The sequence below is a fragment of the Dermacentor variabilis genome, chromosome 6 (genome assembly GCF_050947875.1).
Source record: "Dermacentor variabilis isolate Ectoservices chromosome 6, ASM5094787v1, whole genome shotgun sequence".
Taxonomy (NCBI): Eukaryota; Metazoa; Arthropoda; class Arachnida; order Ixodida; family Ixodidae; genus Dermacentor; species Dermacentor variabilis.
Window position 1 is genome coordinate 173,847,583 of NC_134573.1, and position 17,060 is coordinate 173,864,642.

Genomic DNA, 17,060 nt, shown 5'->3' on the forward strand with positions numbered 1-17,060 from the left:
GCCAAATGCTGAATCACACAGGCTGCATGTGCTGTCTGTTGATGATGAGTAAATCTGCCCTTGAAGCGGGTCGATGGCATGTGACAACACACTGCAGCATATACTATTTATGTCCACTTTATTATCACTAAGATATGGTTTCATTCGAAATCCTTGCTGTCTATAACAAAAATGCACTGTTACATCATTCAGAGACTATACACCAGCTTTTATTCCACATCACTTTGCTATATTGGTGGCTCATAGGTAGAGAAGAACCAAACATTTCTTACATAAGCTTACTGTGCTATTGCTTACCCACTCATTTCTACCTTTAAACACCAACCCTTCAGCGAGAATGACCAAATTTTTGTGTATTTTTGAATGTGAGCTGACATTCCAGCAAGACAGGAGCACCAGTGCCCCCTGGAGGCAGGGCCAGCCACTTACATGCACAGGCATTTGGAAGTAGTTGGACTTGAACCGGTCCGCCATCTCACCGAAGTCCTGGAGGGTGTATTCACGTCTTGCCTGCTCAAAGCCGAACGCTTCCTGGGGTTTCCGCACTTCCTGCAGGCAAGGTAAATAGTGGATTAGCGCATTACTTATAGGGCACGTAGCGTGAAAGGTGAAATCGCCAGTGCAAGCTAAGCTGCCATCCTAAAAATACTTGTACCTATAATATTACCAGGTGTGTGAGGTATTTGAGGACACAATTTTAGGCAGATTCAATATATTCGCTCCAAATATTTTAGTGTTCCTTTTGCTGTTTTTATAAGACTTAAATAAAACCACCTTCAGCCTGAATTATCGACTGAATTCATCTTCGATAATAGCTGTATTTCTGTGTCAAATAGTGCATGTCAATGCTGAGCAGTGCTTCCACAATAGCAGCCTTTATAGCATTCTGACCATTGTTTTCTCTGTGATGCCTGCCATACATAGCAGTGCAAAGCTTTAGAAATTTAGAACTAAAGCTGCATTAAGGGCGATGTGACCACAAAAGTTCACATCCAGACATCCATGGGTCGCGCAGGCACCTGTGGGAGCAAGCAAATACATTTCTTAGGAGTGGTGTCTAATAAAATCTTGCATAGGAAGCTTGAATATTGACTTTACCACTTGAAGCTGCTTCACAATGCTCATAATTAATTTTTTAAGGAGCAGCTCTTAGGCACCCATTCCTGCCACAAGTGTCGGCGTTACCGGCATAACCAAGCTAACGAGCACAGTGTAAGGTGAGAGCGAATTCAGCATGCAGCGGGGATGAAAAAAAGTGGCGAGAGAGAAGAGGTGCGAGGTGGAAAGTGGAGAGGAGGGTGCATCAGAACTTCGAGGTGGGAAGTGGAGGAGGGCATGGTGAAAGCGCGAGAAGCGTAGTGTGGATGCGATGGCACCAGAGTAGCGTGCGTCTTAAAGGTCTGTCGGTGGCGGCTTCTGTGAATTGCACCTGTGCGTCACCCAAGCACTGGCCCCCGTGCACTGGCTCTCACAATCTCCAGATTAGCTAGGTAGTCATGCCACACTTCGCTCCGTTTGCAACATGCTACAAGAGACCGATTGTCCGTGCCAGCCAATATAAAGTGAAATCACCTCCACTTATCCGCAAACTGGCATATCAAACATTTGTTCGCCCTCGACTTGAGTTCGCCGCTCCAATCTGGTCTCCCCATCAAAATTACCTAATTACCATGCTGGAATCAATCCAAAATAGAGCCGCACGTTTCATTTCCCGAAATTATAACTACCGTTCTAGCGTAACTCAAATAAAGATTCACCTATCACTTCAGCTACTAAGTAATCGTCGCGACATAGCCCTTTTGTCATTATTTCACAAATACGCCCACCACACTAACAAACATTCACACATCACACATTCACACATCGCACAGATTATACAATCATCATAGCTTCACGCGCATCTATGGTAAAACAGAAGCATTTAACTCGTCTGCAATTCCACGTGCCATTCGGCTCTGGAACAACCTCCCCGACAACATAGTTTTGGAAACTGACCGTGATAAATTCAAGAGCTCACTGAACTCGCTTAACCCATGTTAACCATTAATATCACACTCACTGCTCTGTATTATTTCTTTGCCTTTTTCTTGCAGTGTTATAAGTTGTTACTAACTTATATTGTTCCTTTTTATTGTAATCATATGCAGCTTTATGTAGCTAATATGTTTCATGACTTTTAGGCTGTGCACTTGGCTGCTGTTTTCATTTGTTATTGCTGTTAATTGTATGTACTTGATTGTATGCCCCCCTTACTCAATCCCCAAGAAGGGGCCTTGTAAGGTATTTTACAAATAAATAAAAAAATAAATAAAAACATGCATAGAGCTGTGCTCAAATTTCACATTATGGAGTATCGTAACTGCCGGTGAATTTTAGATTTCTCACTTATCATGACCTCTACCTGATAGAGAAACTGAACTGCCTGAATGGCATCTGACCACTGGCAGCGCCTATCTGTATCTTTTCAGAGGTTTTATTGACCAAGAACTCAAATCTCATGCCAGAAATAAAGAATTTTGCTACATTCAAGAAAGTGGCTATCTCCCAAGTCACTGTGGTCGGCATGTAAGAGACCAAGAGAATATATGGCTTCACCTACAGCGTCGGACTGAAAACTGATACCCTTGAATAAACGTGTTAGATAGGTGACAGGGGCTGGCGTAGACGAAATAAAGCACCTAGACAGACACAACTCGCATGTTAGTGTTTATGGAAATTCCAACTCGTGTCCTCAAATAACTTGCACACCTGTTACCACTGCACTAGCCTAATGTTAAAGGCTTGCAGCCTCACTTTACGGCTGCAAACAGCCAAATAATGCATTCATACTTCCCAATACAACCACTTTGTTCGTTTTCAAGTAAGAGCCCTTCAAATACCCAAAGCTGAGCTCCGAAGTACTTTCAGTTTTATTCAAAATATTGTAGAAAACCTGATGCACCGTCTATTTGTTTCAATGAAGAAACCTCAAAAAGTTCTTAGTACTGCAAAAAAATATGAAAGTAATTTTCGCTATTTGGAAGTAATGGTCAACCAAATTGTGACTTTCTATATTCTAGAAGAAAGGTCCCACAATGAATTGTTAAAGAGTATGCAACAAAGAAGCACATAGCCACAGAGACAACGTTGCTACTATCATCATATTTTTGCTGCTATACTGCAATTCCAATCCCCTGTTTTCGAGATAAGACAACATACACGAGTAAAGCTAAAACCACTTGTGTCATCTCTGTGCTAATCTTCGTCCCTTCTCTAATCTGCTGACTGTGCACGTCAGACAGTTATGATGTGGTCAGCAGGCTTTTCTCTTCTCTACCAATCAATACCTCGTTTTTGTTTAACCTTTTGTTTAGCACTGTTTTAGGAAAAAGGGCTCAGTTAATACTTCTTAGTCAGAACTGCACACTGATCACCGAAACATGTGCACCCCAGAAAGACTTGCAAAACAAGGAACACTGACGGCAGCAACGCAGCGTGGGCAACGCCAATCTCCCCGCGGTATCTCGGGCAACGGAGGCAGCAGGCAGAAGGTGTGGTAGCTGTCGTCACAGCCGTCGCACAGCAGCATGCTCTCCTCGTCATCGCCCCGGCCACACGTGTGGCACACTATCTGTTCAATCTGGACAAACAGATGTGCAAAAAGTGGAGCGGGGACAACAAAGGGTGTCAAAGCATGGAGCATGGGAATATCTTAAATTTCGTTAAGACAGGAGCAAGAGTTAAAGGCTCCTAACCTGACAGAGGCCCTTGCTCCTGTTATCGTGCAAGTATGAGGGGCACAAGTAAAGCTTTCCGTATTTATCCAGTTCTAACGCATATCAGATACAAAACTGACACCATATTCACAGTGCCAAAAACAGCCTACCATCAAAGCCTGCCATTGCCACTGCTATTATTAGATGGCAACATAGCATGTTCCGGTGTAGGCTGTGATGATGTGCCGCTTTCACTATGAGAGCCCACTTAATTTAAATAAAAGGTTATTTTGCATGTCATGATAAGCAACACAACTGTGTTTTTGTTGTTCTGGAGACCTGTACGCATCACCAGATGAACTGAAGAACTGGTGAGTGGAGGCATGGGCCGCAATCTCTTTTGTGATACAGTCAACGCTCGTTACAATGGACCCATAAGCCCTACAATGGACTATCGGCTACAGTGGCTGAAATTAGCAACAATTTATTATTTATTTTTTTAATTTGGCGTATAAAACGAAGTTTTGCCGCATGGGATGACAACTGACTTGTGAGGGTCAGCCAACGATCGCGGCTCAATATCGAGCGCGCGAGGGAGGAAGGCAGGGCGGAAATGCGCAGTCTTTGTACACGCGCAAGGCATGGGGGTGAGGCAAGGGAGACAAGGGAGGGTCTACTCAGGTGGCTACTGTCTACGGTGCTGCTGTGCGGGCGTCATATCTTGAAAGCGATCTGCGATGTGAACAAACTGCGCCCGCGCAAGCGCAGGCACCTTCAAAATGGTCTGCGATGTGGACAAAGCGTGCCCAGTGCCGGTAGCTTCACATGCACTGTGCAATCAACGCTTAGTTCGTGTTGAAGCGAGAGACAGCACGAAGGTCAATTCGCTCCCTGCTGCTGCCGCTGCGCTTATCTTGCTTAATTTGTCATAACAATCAATGCTCTGCCTTTCTGGCAAATATGCAACTTTTTTTTTTTTTTTTTTTGTACGTTTGTCACTCGCACTTTGCAATGAAGCTGTTAGACATTGCGACGAAAGTTTCGTAGGTGCGGTGTTTCGGATATCACGAACTTCGGATAAAACGGACATTTTTTGTCGGATTATCAGGGTCCATTGTAACAAGAGTACACTGTAGTTGTGAAGTCATTCAAGAAATGCTGGGTACCAAATGCAATGGACAGTGTGGAAGATGGCGTGTTGTTGTTTATAGAGATCCGAGAGTGACAAAGGGAAGTGCCCAAGAGTGACAACAGCGGACAGCAAGTGTGAATGAATTTCCATTCTGTGAAAGTATAATCTGCACATTTCATGTTTTTCCGATAACAAATTGGAGCATGCTACTCTTTTACTTGTTAAAAAGACTGAGTTTGCGTTAGATTCATGTGCACAATTTCTTCGTACTTCGAATGCAACTGATAGTTGCACGTGCTACACCTAAGCAACTACAATATGTTAGCATTGGACAGTCGCTGACCTATGATTCGGACTCAATGGTGACTGCCAAAACGTCTGAATAATTGGGAGTTTGAAATGCTGGATTTGCCCAAAAGTAAATGATTTTACTTAACAAGTGGCGAAAAAGGTGTGCCGTATTATTGAATCGTTACTTTCAGAGGTGCCTACAATTTCGCACAACTATAGTCCAAGATGCATAGACATCTAGGAGCGATAGCATGCTTGGCATGGTACCAAGTGTGCTATCTTTTGCGTGATTATAGCACAAGATGAATTGGCGCCTGCGAACGGCAGCATTTTTGGCATAGTGCCAAGCACGCTTTCTTTCGCATGCCCAGTGCAAGACACATCGGGGTCTATGATCGGCATCATTCTTGGCAGAGCTCCAAGCAACATCACCTATTACTGTGCAGAAACGCTGCCTCCCCCCCCCCCCCCATTGCCCCATGCGGCCCTAGTCACGTGAAATATTGTGAAAATGAAAGTAGCTTTCCAAAGTTATTGTTCATGAATACGGGCCAAGTTTGTCAACAGGCGTGGCTGTGCAGACATATGGATGCCTAAGGCCTAGACATTCAGTGCATCACGATTCTCTAGCAATGCTTTTTATGCCATTCCCTTTCAAACTTTTCCTGCTTCATCGGTGGTCTTCATCACCTGACCACAAAGCGCTTCATCAGAGTGGATGGGAGCAAAACGTGAAAGCATTCGTGTACTTAGATTTTGGTGCATGTTAACACTCCTGGTGGTCGAAATTATTCTGCAGCCTCCCCCCCCCCTCCCCCCACCGGCACGCTTCATAATCAAATCGCAGCTTGGGCACGTAAAACCCCATATTTTATTTAACTTTTTTCAGCAAGAGCGGCATTGGATAGAGCGGAAGGCAGTGCTACAAAACTGCGGTCTGTATCTCAACCCTTGTCATGCTGTCGCCGCAGATAGATGAAAGTACAGTAGATATATGCACTGAATTCTCATTGGCGATTACCAGATTGATCAGGTTTCACTAGTTTCGGTTTCGTGGAGTGTCAGCAACATGTGTGACAACCATTACAGCAATGTCTGAAAACAAAAATATAATTATTTCTGCTTGATTTTGTAGCCACATTTAGCACACCGTCGTGCAGGCAGTGTCCCAATTAGCGCCCAATATTCTGATCGTCTGTATACATTAAGGCTAGAGGCATTGCCATGGAGCTGTCCAAATAATCAAGCATGTCCAAATTATCGGTGACGCAATAATCGGTCATCAACTGTACTTCCCTATAGGTCAATTATCATACACAAAAAAACTGCATGAACTCTGCCTCTATTCACAGCTACCTATTAACTCACCAAGCACTTGTATTCTATCTATCAAGCCTATCAACCCTTTGTCTTTTCCTTTACTCCATCTCATATAGGGTACCAGCACTGCACAGGAGATGCTACAGCAGTGAGATGCTACAGCAGTTTGTGCTACTGAAATGCTCTGGCGCTGTTCGATAGGGAAGCCACGAAAATGGCATGATATCATGAACGACGAGATATGCACACTTGTGTGGTCACCACTTGGCTAGATGCATTGGGCATTTATCAACCTCAGTCCATGGGGATGCATGTTCTAAGGAGCATATGCACCCCCACATTCTAGCATGCTGACGCCCAGTCAGGTCATTTGCAGGAGACATGTGCCTCAAGATGTGCAGTGAAGATGCACAATTGAAGCATGTCCTACTAAGAGCTCTTCATCCACACACTAGGCTGCATATTAAGGCGCTGTCGTTTGCATGTAAAGTTTCACTGTTTGCTACCCATGATTTACAATTCTTTCATGTGATACTGTTACTCCATATAGTGGTTCTGTACCATACCAGCAGTCCGTAAGAAAATAACACGACCACATGATTAAACGTGCCTAACGTATGGTTAAAGTACGGGTTATTATAGTACTGAATCCTAGCCACAAGAGTACGTGAGCATGGGTACTAAATGCCACGAGCCAAACGTCACGTGCACCAAACACACCAAATGCACACTGCTGATCAGCCTATGCCGCTCCCACCCCAACAGCTGCTACGTAAGCCAGCAAGTCCTATACAATGCTAGCACAGAAAACTAAGTGCAAGATGAGATTCAGGGGTGTGATAGAATTGGATAACTACAGTACAGTAAAACCTCGTTAATTAAAAAAATCGGATAATTCGTATGAATCCTCTAGTCCTAGCAGGTGTGTGCATTAACTAATCAAATCAAACTCTCATCAGTTTAAACGTATCTGGAAGCACACTGGCTAATTTGGACAACAATTGGAACTTGGCAAGCACGGAGTGCCACAACTGTGCAATGCAATAGAGCAAAAACGGTGCCAGCTTCCAACCGAAATGAAGCGGCAAAGTCTCATCGCCATAGACATCAGCAGAAATTGTATGTGAATGATAGGAAGGCTGGAATGCTTCGTGCCTACTTGTGCCTTTATAGCCTTCATTCTTGCACATAATGGTGCGTTCTTCAATGGTGTGCGTAATGCCGCCCTGGCTGCGTTAACTGTGTAGTTGCTATTCATGACTGCGTCAATAATGACCATGGTTTCGTCCGCAGCGATTCCAGCAAATAGTAGTTTAGTTTTGATTGTGCACATGTCCACCCCGTGCCTTGCATATAGGCGAAAATGACAAAAAAAGCTGACGAAAAAGTAATGGGCTAGTGCACGTAGTAGTGAAAAGCATATCTCAGGTGAAGACGTGCGCTGCGGTCACTTTGTGAAGGCAGTCATGAGGCCTTCACTGCTGCAAGCCCTAATCAGTCAAAAGACGACTGGAATTGCAGCTTCCACACTGCTTTTGTGAAAAGTAACTACAGGATCTGCCGATTCATTCAGTAAATAAAAGCAAGTTGACGTAGTAAGCATTTGTTTATTGTTTTCTTGATACGCTTGGTAATTCAAAATTCAATGAATTCGGACATTATTTTAATTAACGAGGTTTTACTGTACAACTAAAGCATGAAATCTCAGGAGTTAAGAGAAGAAGCAACAAAGACAGCAAAATATCATTCATCAGAAGTGCAGACCAATGATAACTTCCAATATACATATAGAAGTGCATCTATCAAATAAGCTTATACAGTAATTTCTTGAATTGTGGCCTCTCCACATAAAGACACGTTTGGCTTCAGCAGCAGTAATGATAAGGCAAATGAAAGGTTACTACTTACAACCGGCATCCTCTGTGTAAAGAAAGCGGTACCATTTCATGTTAGGATGAAAAAGCAGACAAAAACACTGTTTCAACATGGCTGTGTGCATCGTCGCATCTATGATGAAACACAAGCTTGTCTAAACCAGCAGTGCTAATGCGTAATTGAAATAGAACACACACTCCCAAAATAAAATATTGATTTCGACTTTCGAGGGCCGTATCCTTTGTTCCCAAATCACAATGTTGACTTAAGTGGGGAAGGGGGGTTTAGCAACTTTTTTATTTTTTGACTAAATTTAATAAAAATTGTCACCCAGACAGAGTTTTTCATGCCGATTTCAAAAATACAGTCGAACCCGCCTATATCGAACTCGCAAAAAAACGCCTATCAGTTCGATATGGAGCATAATTCGATATAAGCCTGCTAAATAATTGGATGTCATAAAAGCACATACCATTTATAAAATCACTTTATTGATTAAACTAGCTTAGTTTCGCACGAAATAGTCCTGCATCTTCTTCTGCTTTGGCAATTTCGCTGCCTGCGACGCACGCACTTTTCCACATTAAGGAGTCGGAGCAGCTGAGGCCGCAACTTTCCGCATTCGCGCAGAAGCACCGGACTATTACGAGCGCACCAGTCATTTCGGAGGATGTGGGACCGTCGTTGCTTTCCTCATTGTGCCCACTTTCACTTGTGCTCGGTACGATGTTGGCAATGTTGTCTTCGTTTTCGGGCTCTCCCGTGGTCGCGATACATCATTTGCACTCACAAACTCATCCACCGTTGATTCGTCAACAGCTTCCGGAAATTCTGACAGTTCGCTCCAAACTTCGGCAACACTGGCAACGGCTTCGTCGCATTCATCAAAATTTACGGTCATCACCGAGCACGCGGAAGTCGGCACGGCTGAAGCAATTTCAGATTAAGCACTCGTACGCGGCCGTGAGTACGGGTCGGGCGCCACGGGCACCGGGTCGCGAGTTTGGACGCTTTAGCCCTAATCTCCCCCTTATTCTTCAAGATCGTGCCGAGAGTGCTCCTCGGAATCTTGTGCTCTGCGGGGACATCCGACTTCTCACCGAGTTCGACACGATTTATGATTGCGAGCTTCACGACGAAAGGCAAATTCTGCCGCTTCATCACGGCAACACTGCGGGAGAAGGCCTACAAGGCGCACACAAACACAGCGAGACAACTCGCACTTTCGCCATCTTGCACAACGAGGGCACAAGAGCATCTGACTGGCTGTCTGAGCAAGCGCTGTGGGCAGGCCACGATCATTTTTTGCAGGGGGGGTGCCGACGGCTCGTCTGAGGCAGCGCGGTCGGGCGCGGTCACGGTAGGGAGAGCGGTTGGATGGAGCCGTGCAGCCGGGTTTTCTCCGCCACCGCGAGGGAAAGCCAACTTCCGGGGGCACTTTCCGCCGCTTGACGTTCTATATATCGGGTGTCGCTGCTATTTTTGTTCGATGTAAGCGTAATTTTTGCGATATATACTCATTGTAACTATATCGTGTCCAGAAATTGTTCGATATATAGAATAATTCGATGTAAACGGGTTCGATATAGTCGGGTTCGACTGTATAATGACTTCTTAAATTGATTGAGTAGTTCCAGATATAATAAAAATTAATCACCTATTGTTTATCGGAACAACCGTAAGAAGAGTATCAGCCAGAATGTTTATAAAGACATATACAGTCGCCGACCGTTTATTCGGACCTTACGGGGACTGCGAAAATGTCCGAATAAACAGGTGTCCGAAAAAACAGATTAAGAAAAAAAAAAAAAATGAAATCCTTTATTTCCACGCACTTATTCGGGCTCGGCAGTAGCCTTGGAAGAAATCGTGAATGCGCCGTTGCACGCTGTTCCGTTTACGCGTAATCAGATAAGCCTGAATCTCGGAGAGGGTCGTACGGTCACTATTGGCGGCTGAAAGCACAGTCACTGCTTGTACACGCTCCGCATGCGACGGCAGCGTAGCACATGGTGCGTCATCTTCCGACTCGGAGTCATCGTCCGGCGGTGCAGCAGAAACCTAACGAATGATCTTGCCGTCGTCGAGTTCTGCGCATGTCAATACAGCAGTGTCAGCACCTATGAAACTGTCAAATGAGACTGTGTCCGGAATCGCAATGTCACCACTGCGCAGGTCTCGGCAGAACATTTTCCGCGTCAGTAGGGAGCACATCGGAAGGCGACAAATCTTAGGCCTCCCGGCACCCGCTTGCCGGCATTCCCCAGCGCAGTCTGCGCGGGCACTGTCGGCGCCATTAGACCCTTGACGCCATGTTTACGTATGCCGCGTTGGATCACCGAAACCTCGACACAGCACACAAAGCAAACACCACCGTGCCGACACCAGTCGCACAAACGAAAAACGCGGCCTGCTCGCAGCGTCTTGCGCGAGGAAACAAATCAGCTGCTGGATTGTCTTGACATGGCTTACTAAGCTGAAACCGGAACTGCTGCAGAGCCGCTCTATCTAACCAGGCAGAAACGATGATGATGAGCGGGGATTTCTAGTAGCGCCACTTCGTGGGGCAGCAAGGAAGCTCCGTTCAAAATAAAAATGGCGTTCAGCAAGTCGAACCATGCACCGGTCAGAGTCGGTGCATGGTGCTCTCGACCGAGTTAGCTAAAGGAGTGTCCGAAAAATCAGACGAGAGGTTGCAAGGTGTCCGAACTTTCGGCAGTTGTTATACATTATGGTCTATGGGGAGAATTGCGGTGCCGCGAAGCTGACCGAATAATCGGGCATGTCCGAATTTTTGGAGTCCGGAAAATCGGTCGGCGACTGTAGCTGGATACTACAAAGCGCAGGCAACACAATTGTAGGACTCTTCTTATATTGCAGGTATTACCAATTTTACAGCAATTTGAAGTTCAATCTCCAGACATGGCAATCATGCGGTCCAATTAGTAGCCAGATTTTAAAATTTAAAAAAGCGAAAAATAAACAATCTGCTCCTAGCATTGTATAGTACACACATGTAGCTACATGCCGCTGCTAAAATTATGGTTCTATATGGCTCTTATGGCTCTGAAGACCGAGATAGCGCTTTGGCAAGTTCAAAAAACACCAAAAATTGGATTCCGAGAAAACATGAAAAAACAAAATGAGCTTATTTTTATGACACCACAAAATACTTGAATACATACAAGTTTAATTGCATTAGTAGCCTCCAGGAATGTAGGCTGGCTAGTGTCACTACGGTGGTGCCTTCTGAGCACCCACTGCAAGTTTTCAGCAAATGCACACTTAACAGACGTAGCCGGCACCTAGTTTGCCCAGCAGCAGTGTCGTCAGCGCAATCTAGTAGTCCTGATTTTCGGTCAGTAGCAGGAGTTCGCACTAATCCTGAAGCTTTTCCTTGAGCTTCACTGTCAATACACGGCAAAAATTCCAGCTACAGAATAGTAGCGTTGTGCTGAAACATCGATGAAATGTGGCCGTTGTCAGGAGCACTTAGGAGGACTAGGCCTAACACGCCATCGGGATCTCCGGCGTCGCTCGACTTCGGGAGCGGGTGGGCGGGCTAAATAAAGTCCGACGTAGTGCGAGCGCGCACACATTACATCACGTTAGCAAGAACAACAGCGTCTATCATTAGACCAATGGTTCGACGCACTAATGCAGCCAGCGTAACCGGACGCGACCAACGGACTCCAACGCACCCCGCGTCGAGCGAAGCTTGCCTGTGCGCCGATAACGTCGGACTATAAACGCTACTTATCGATGTCATCAGGAAGTGGCGCAGAGGAGTGTCGTTTCTCTACATTGTTTCTCTACACTTCCTCTTCCTTTTTATTTTTCTAAATTTGAACTTAGCAGCAAACTTTGGAGTCGAGGTCGGCATTGCTGTCTGTGTGGGAAACCTCGTTGGCACGTATGGTGTGTGTGGAGCAGCCTAGGAGTGATGCAGATGACGCCGGTCTAGCCAGTGGCGAGGCTAGCTGAGGGCCATGTGCCTTTGTTGACCAATTACAGCACGCATTGAGTCTTCTTTTTGAGGTGGAATTTCTTCACTGTGAATGTGCGGGCGGAGCCGGTGGTGGCGGGAAAATGAAGACAAGAGACTGCTCTTGAAACGATATACAGGTCAGCGTGTCCGAACGACCGCGGGGGCCATCACGCGCCGTGGAAAAATCGCTTTATTACGGGAACTTTGGCTCATATTTAGCCCACACTGGCGCCAAAAATTTATATTATGGCTAAAATATTGATTTAGAATACGCAATATTTGGCGAAGTGGTAGAATAATAGGTGGAAATTCCGAAAATACCGTTTTGAAAATATTGATGTTTTCGAGATTTTTTGGTCTCTAAAACCCGTGTCCCCCTTAAAAAAGCTATAGGTATGGCTTAGTAACGAGCAAAGGAATGGCATTGAATCGAGCAGATGTTGCTACGAAACTGCGGTCTGTACCTCGACGCTTGTCATGCTGTCACCGCAGATAGATGAAGTACAGTCGATATATGCACTGAATTCTCATGAGTGATTACCACATTGATTACCACATTCAGCACGTAAATGTTGGGCAGACAGCCTTGCGTATGTAAGATCACATGTGGTTCAGCTTGTATGTGCAGTGACTAACACGTCTGCTGTTAATAGCGAGGATCTGCTGTTAAAAGAGTTACTGCACATGCAAGTTGCACCACACACGATAATCATGACACGAGGCAATCTACCCGACATTTATGCTACCTCAATGCGAAATTTTTTCCAAACATAAGCCACAGCCTCAGCTTTTCATCAACACTGTGAACAATGGACCCACATAGGCAGCATACATCAGAATCAATCCTTCATTTGGTGAGTGTGTCTTATTTCAATTATGCTCGATCCTTGCAAGGAAAGCTTCCGTTGAACAGTGGACTATATGTAATATATTGAGTGTATATCTTGTCTACTAAGATCTTTGAGGCCATTCAGTAAGAGTACATACTGTTTGAGCAAAGCCTTGAGTTTTCTGTCAAATTGGCAGGCAATGTAACAGGTGACCATTGATGAGAACAGAAAATCAAGATTTGGCTACTTGATCACAGTGAGAAGATATACCGTATTTACTCGCATAATGATCACATTTTTTTGTAAAAGGAAAATTGATGCAAATTCAGGGGTGCAATCATCATGCGGGTTAAATTTCCCGCAAAAAAAAAAAAAACGTTTTTCAGCTTGCATTTACTGTAAGATGACAACAGGTCAACAAATAGGCGGCTGCCGTTGTATGTAATGCAAGACACCAAAACAAAAATGGCGGCCGGCGGAGCAAGCCGAACGCGCTGAACGCAAGTTTTTTCTTCTCGTGAGTACATTACATGCATTGAAACAGTTTCTTCCATATCAGTAATGAACAATATCGTTAATATCAACAAGTTTGCGGCAATAACGTAGCCATGTCCAATTTGAGGGGACAGAAACAAATGGGCACGCTTAGCTGCCAGTGACATAGAAACACATGGCTGGCATGCTGTGGAAACTGCGGCATTTGTCTTCACTACTATCCTAACACGGCACATTTCCACTAAGGGTGGGCGAATATCTTAGCTGTGTTACAAGCATTGGGGTATGAATAGGGTACACTTCTAACGTATCAGTGTAAACGTGGCTGCTATCATTGCTGCTCACGATTTGTTGTGTGCCCACGAGTGCAGACGAGAAGATCCTAAAGGCGCCTTTTTTTTGTTGTTGTTGACCACAGCCTTTATAAAGCCTACACATAATAAAGGCAAGTTTGGTTGTACCTCTTTTTGTCATGGAAGTGCTGAAAGTGATGAAAGTAATGAAATGGGGCATCTACTTAAGAATGTTTGGCGCGTGATGACTGCTTGGTTTGTCTTGAAGAGTCGTTCGCGTAGCATTCGACAGGTGGTAAGTGCGATCATTATTAGCTAGACTTGGCACACGATATATCGCTGCGGCAAGTTCGGGGTGCGATCATTACACGGGAAATTTTCTTTTTTAAATGAATTTTGACGACAAAATTCAGGGGTGCAATCATTACGCGAGTGCGATCATTATGCGAGTAAATACGGTAAATACACATGAAATCTAATGATCTCATCAAAGGTGTGCATCGCTATTATATTAAAATTCTTGGCAACAGCGAGTTAAAATCTGTGGCAGAAAATTGTTAACTGTTTAGTTATTGCATTATACACATCTACAACACATCTACAACACAGGACAAACAGCAAGCAAATTCATGCAACAAAGAGATTGCAAGAAGTGTCGACTTCTAACAAACCAAGTGGGATACAGAGTAATGTATTTGTAATGAACACAATGATGCAGATATATTAACATGTTTCAATGGCCTTGACGAAAAAAGGAGGCCCCTTACAGGTTTTGGTTTTCGCTCATCTTTCAGTTCACAGCACTCGTCTTTCATGTCATCAGTGCATGTGCTTCCAGACCCTGAGAAATCATGAAACAAAGTGCATAAAAAAAAATGATGTTACAAGCCCAAGTACATTACAACAAGCACCAGTGCATAGAAATCAAAAATATGCTTTCCACCATAATTTAGAACATTTCGTTAAGTGCCAAGAGTAGCACAGTGGCACACAAAGCAATCACCACAGCAATACCAGCACAATTTTATTTATTTAGGCACCCTATGCTCCCCAATGTTCCAAATTATATCATTTACAAACAACTTCACAAAATGCAGGACAGTTTTCTACCAGGGAATCAGAAGCAAAAGGAGTTTCAACGATGCCTAACTATGCCTCACTACCAAACAGAACGTACATATTATATAAAGCTAGCATAACACACAAGTAACAGGATACAAGAAACAGCACACAGTCTACAAGAAATAGAGCCAATGCCAATCAATCAAACTGAGGTTGATAGAAATAGTAGGACAATACCAAATACTGAGCTTTTTTCATAATAAAGCAAACATAAATGTAGGTAATGCTGAAAACCTGCTATGCGTGTTCAGTTACTTAATCCGGGTGTAGACATTGTACCCACCTTTTAGATTATGACATCTTGATTTTAATGCTATGTCAACTAATTGTGAGTATGCATTTAAATAAATAAATAAATATCACAATGAATAAGTACATTAAGTACAGTTTATTCTTGCATGCTACCTCCGCATTAATTTTTCAAACAATCTTTCATTTAATTTTGGATAATTTAAACAAATACATGCGGTCCCCACAAGCCAATCTGAGTAGACCACAAAAACAAATGTAGTTTCAACCAACAGAATTATTGCATTTAAAATCGAAGCTCAAATTGAAATTATCTGTAGCAAAGCTGATAATTGGGAAGTTTGCCTACATTTATCACTGTGACAAATGCAATGAATAGAAAAAGAATATAAAGGACTAATAATTTTACCGGCAATTTTTTATACCAACATCAACAGCTCACCTTTAGGACAGTAGCCAGGCATCTTCGGTCCTGCTCCGTAAAACTGCAATTTTCTTAGTTCATTGTTGCTTGTATAGTCAACATCATCACCCTGCAACAAAGTTATTCATCTGTAACAATTTATCATGTGACGCATGCATACAGGTGTCCAGCATGAAAAGAGCACAAGAAAATTATGCATGAAAAAGGAAGCCCTTGGAATGCGTTGTAGCTTTATTGTACAATAAAAAGAAGCCTGCAGCTGTTTTCTCCACAAGACTATGTGTGGATGCAAAATGGAATATTTTGTCTCTTAAACAATGGCACATGTCACAACTCGGACAGCCATGCAATGTGAAAGAAAGCTCAATGCTTCACCGACGAACATTAATTGTAGCGTCACACATTTGAACAGTCGCAGATGCAATAAAAATGAATATTAGTGCACAGTGCAAGTGCCATAGAAACGCATTAATTTAAACGGCTTTGCCTCTTCTTAAAAACAAGAAAGGTCACTCATGCCGAGCTTGGCTCATGAATTTAGGTCATGCATGAAAATATCAAAGATGCAAATACTACAATAATGTGCAATTTGTGGCAAGGATGGAGCTGCATACCTGTTATTAAAAATCAGTAAAATATTGCTATTAATGAGCCCTAGATTTTTACACTTCACTGAATCACAGTGCCACAGTTATGAATGACAGGCTTCATGGGTAAATACTTGTTGCCCTATAGGGTGAGTGATGTCAAGTCCTTTAGTAAACACACATGCAATTTAGGGCAAGGGCTTGCAAGCGGGTGCACAACCCGTCTAGAAGGAATAAAAAGAAAAATGAATCATATGACTAAACTTAAAGAAAAAAATAGTTTTTTGATTACCCACCTACTCTTTGGTTCCCCCGAACATAAGCATCACATATCACAGTAGCACATAAATAATTTCCGATCAAAGTACTATGTTATAGTCGATAACAATTTTTCCATTCTGTGGTGATCACAACAGTAAAATGACAGTGCGAAGCCCACCTGCCAATTATTACTCAGAAACTGGGTGTGGGGAGAGGAAACGGTTTCAACATCCCTCTCCAGTGATCAGCAAATGTACAAAGTAGACTGAATGAGATCTTTTCTTGCAAATATTCCCATTTGCATATTAGCAGTGGCATCTGAGGCACATTTTCTACAGAGAAGACTGCTAAACATTCTTACAGTTAAGTGCTTTTTGAAAAAGGAATGCCTGCTATGCCCATACAAGTACACTGTTGCTCCAAACAAGTGCCTTTTGACAGACATGTTATAAGTAGTTATCAACGACATATACTGCACTCTCAAGCTTTGTACTTTAT

General features: G+C 43.6%; 1 protein-coding gene across 1 annotated transcript in view; it reads right to left on the reverse strand.

The window, feature by feature from the left end:
• LOC142585828 (lysine-specific demethylase 5A-like) overlaps positions 1-17,060 on the reverse strand; it is an 83,153-nt gene that overhangs the window by 55,731 nt on the left and 10,362 nt on the right. The window contains exons 8-11 of the mRNA XM_075696855.1: positions 15,733-15,823; positions 14,687-14,760; positions 3,461-3,619; positions 430-549 (exon numbers count right to left, since the gene is read on the reverse strand). Coding sequence (XP_075552970.1) covers positions 430-549; positions 3,461-3,619; positions 14,687-14,760; positions 15,733-15,823 — 444 coding nt within the window. The remainder of the gene's footprint in view (positions 1-429; positions 550-3,460; positions 3,620-14,686; positions 14,761-15,732; positions 15,824-17,060) is intronic.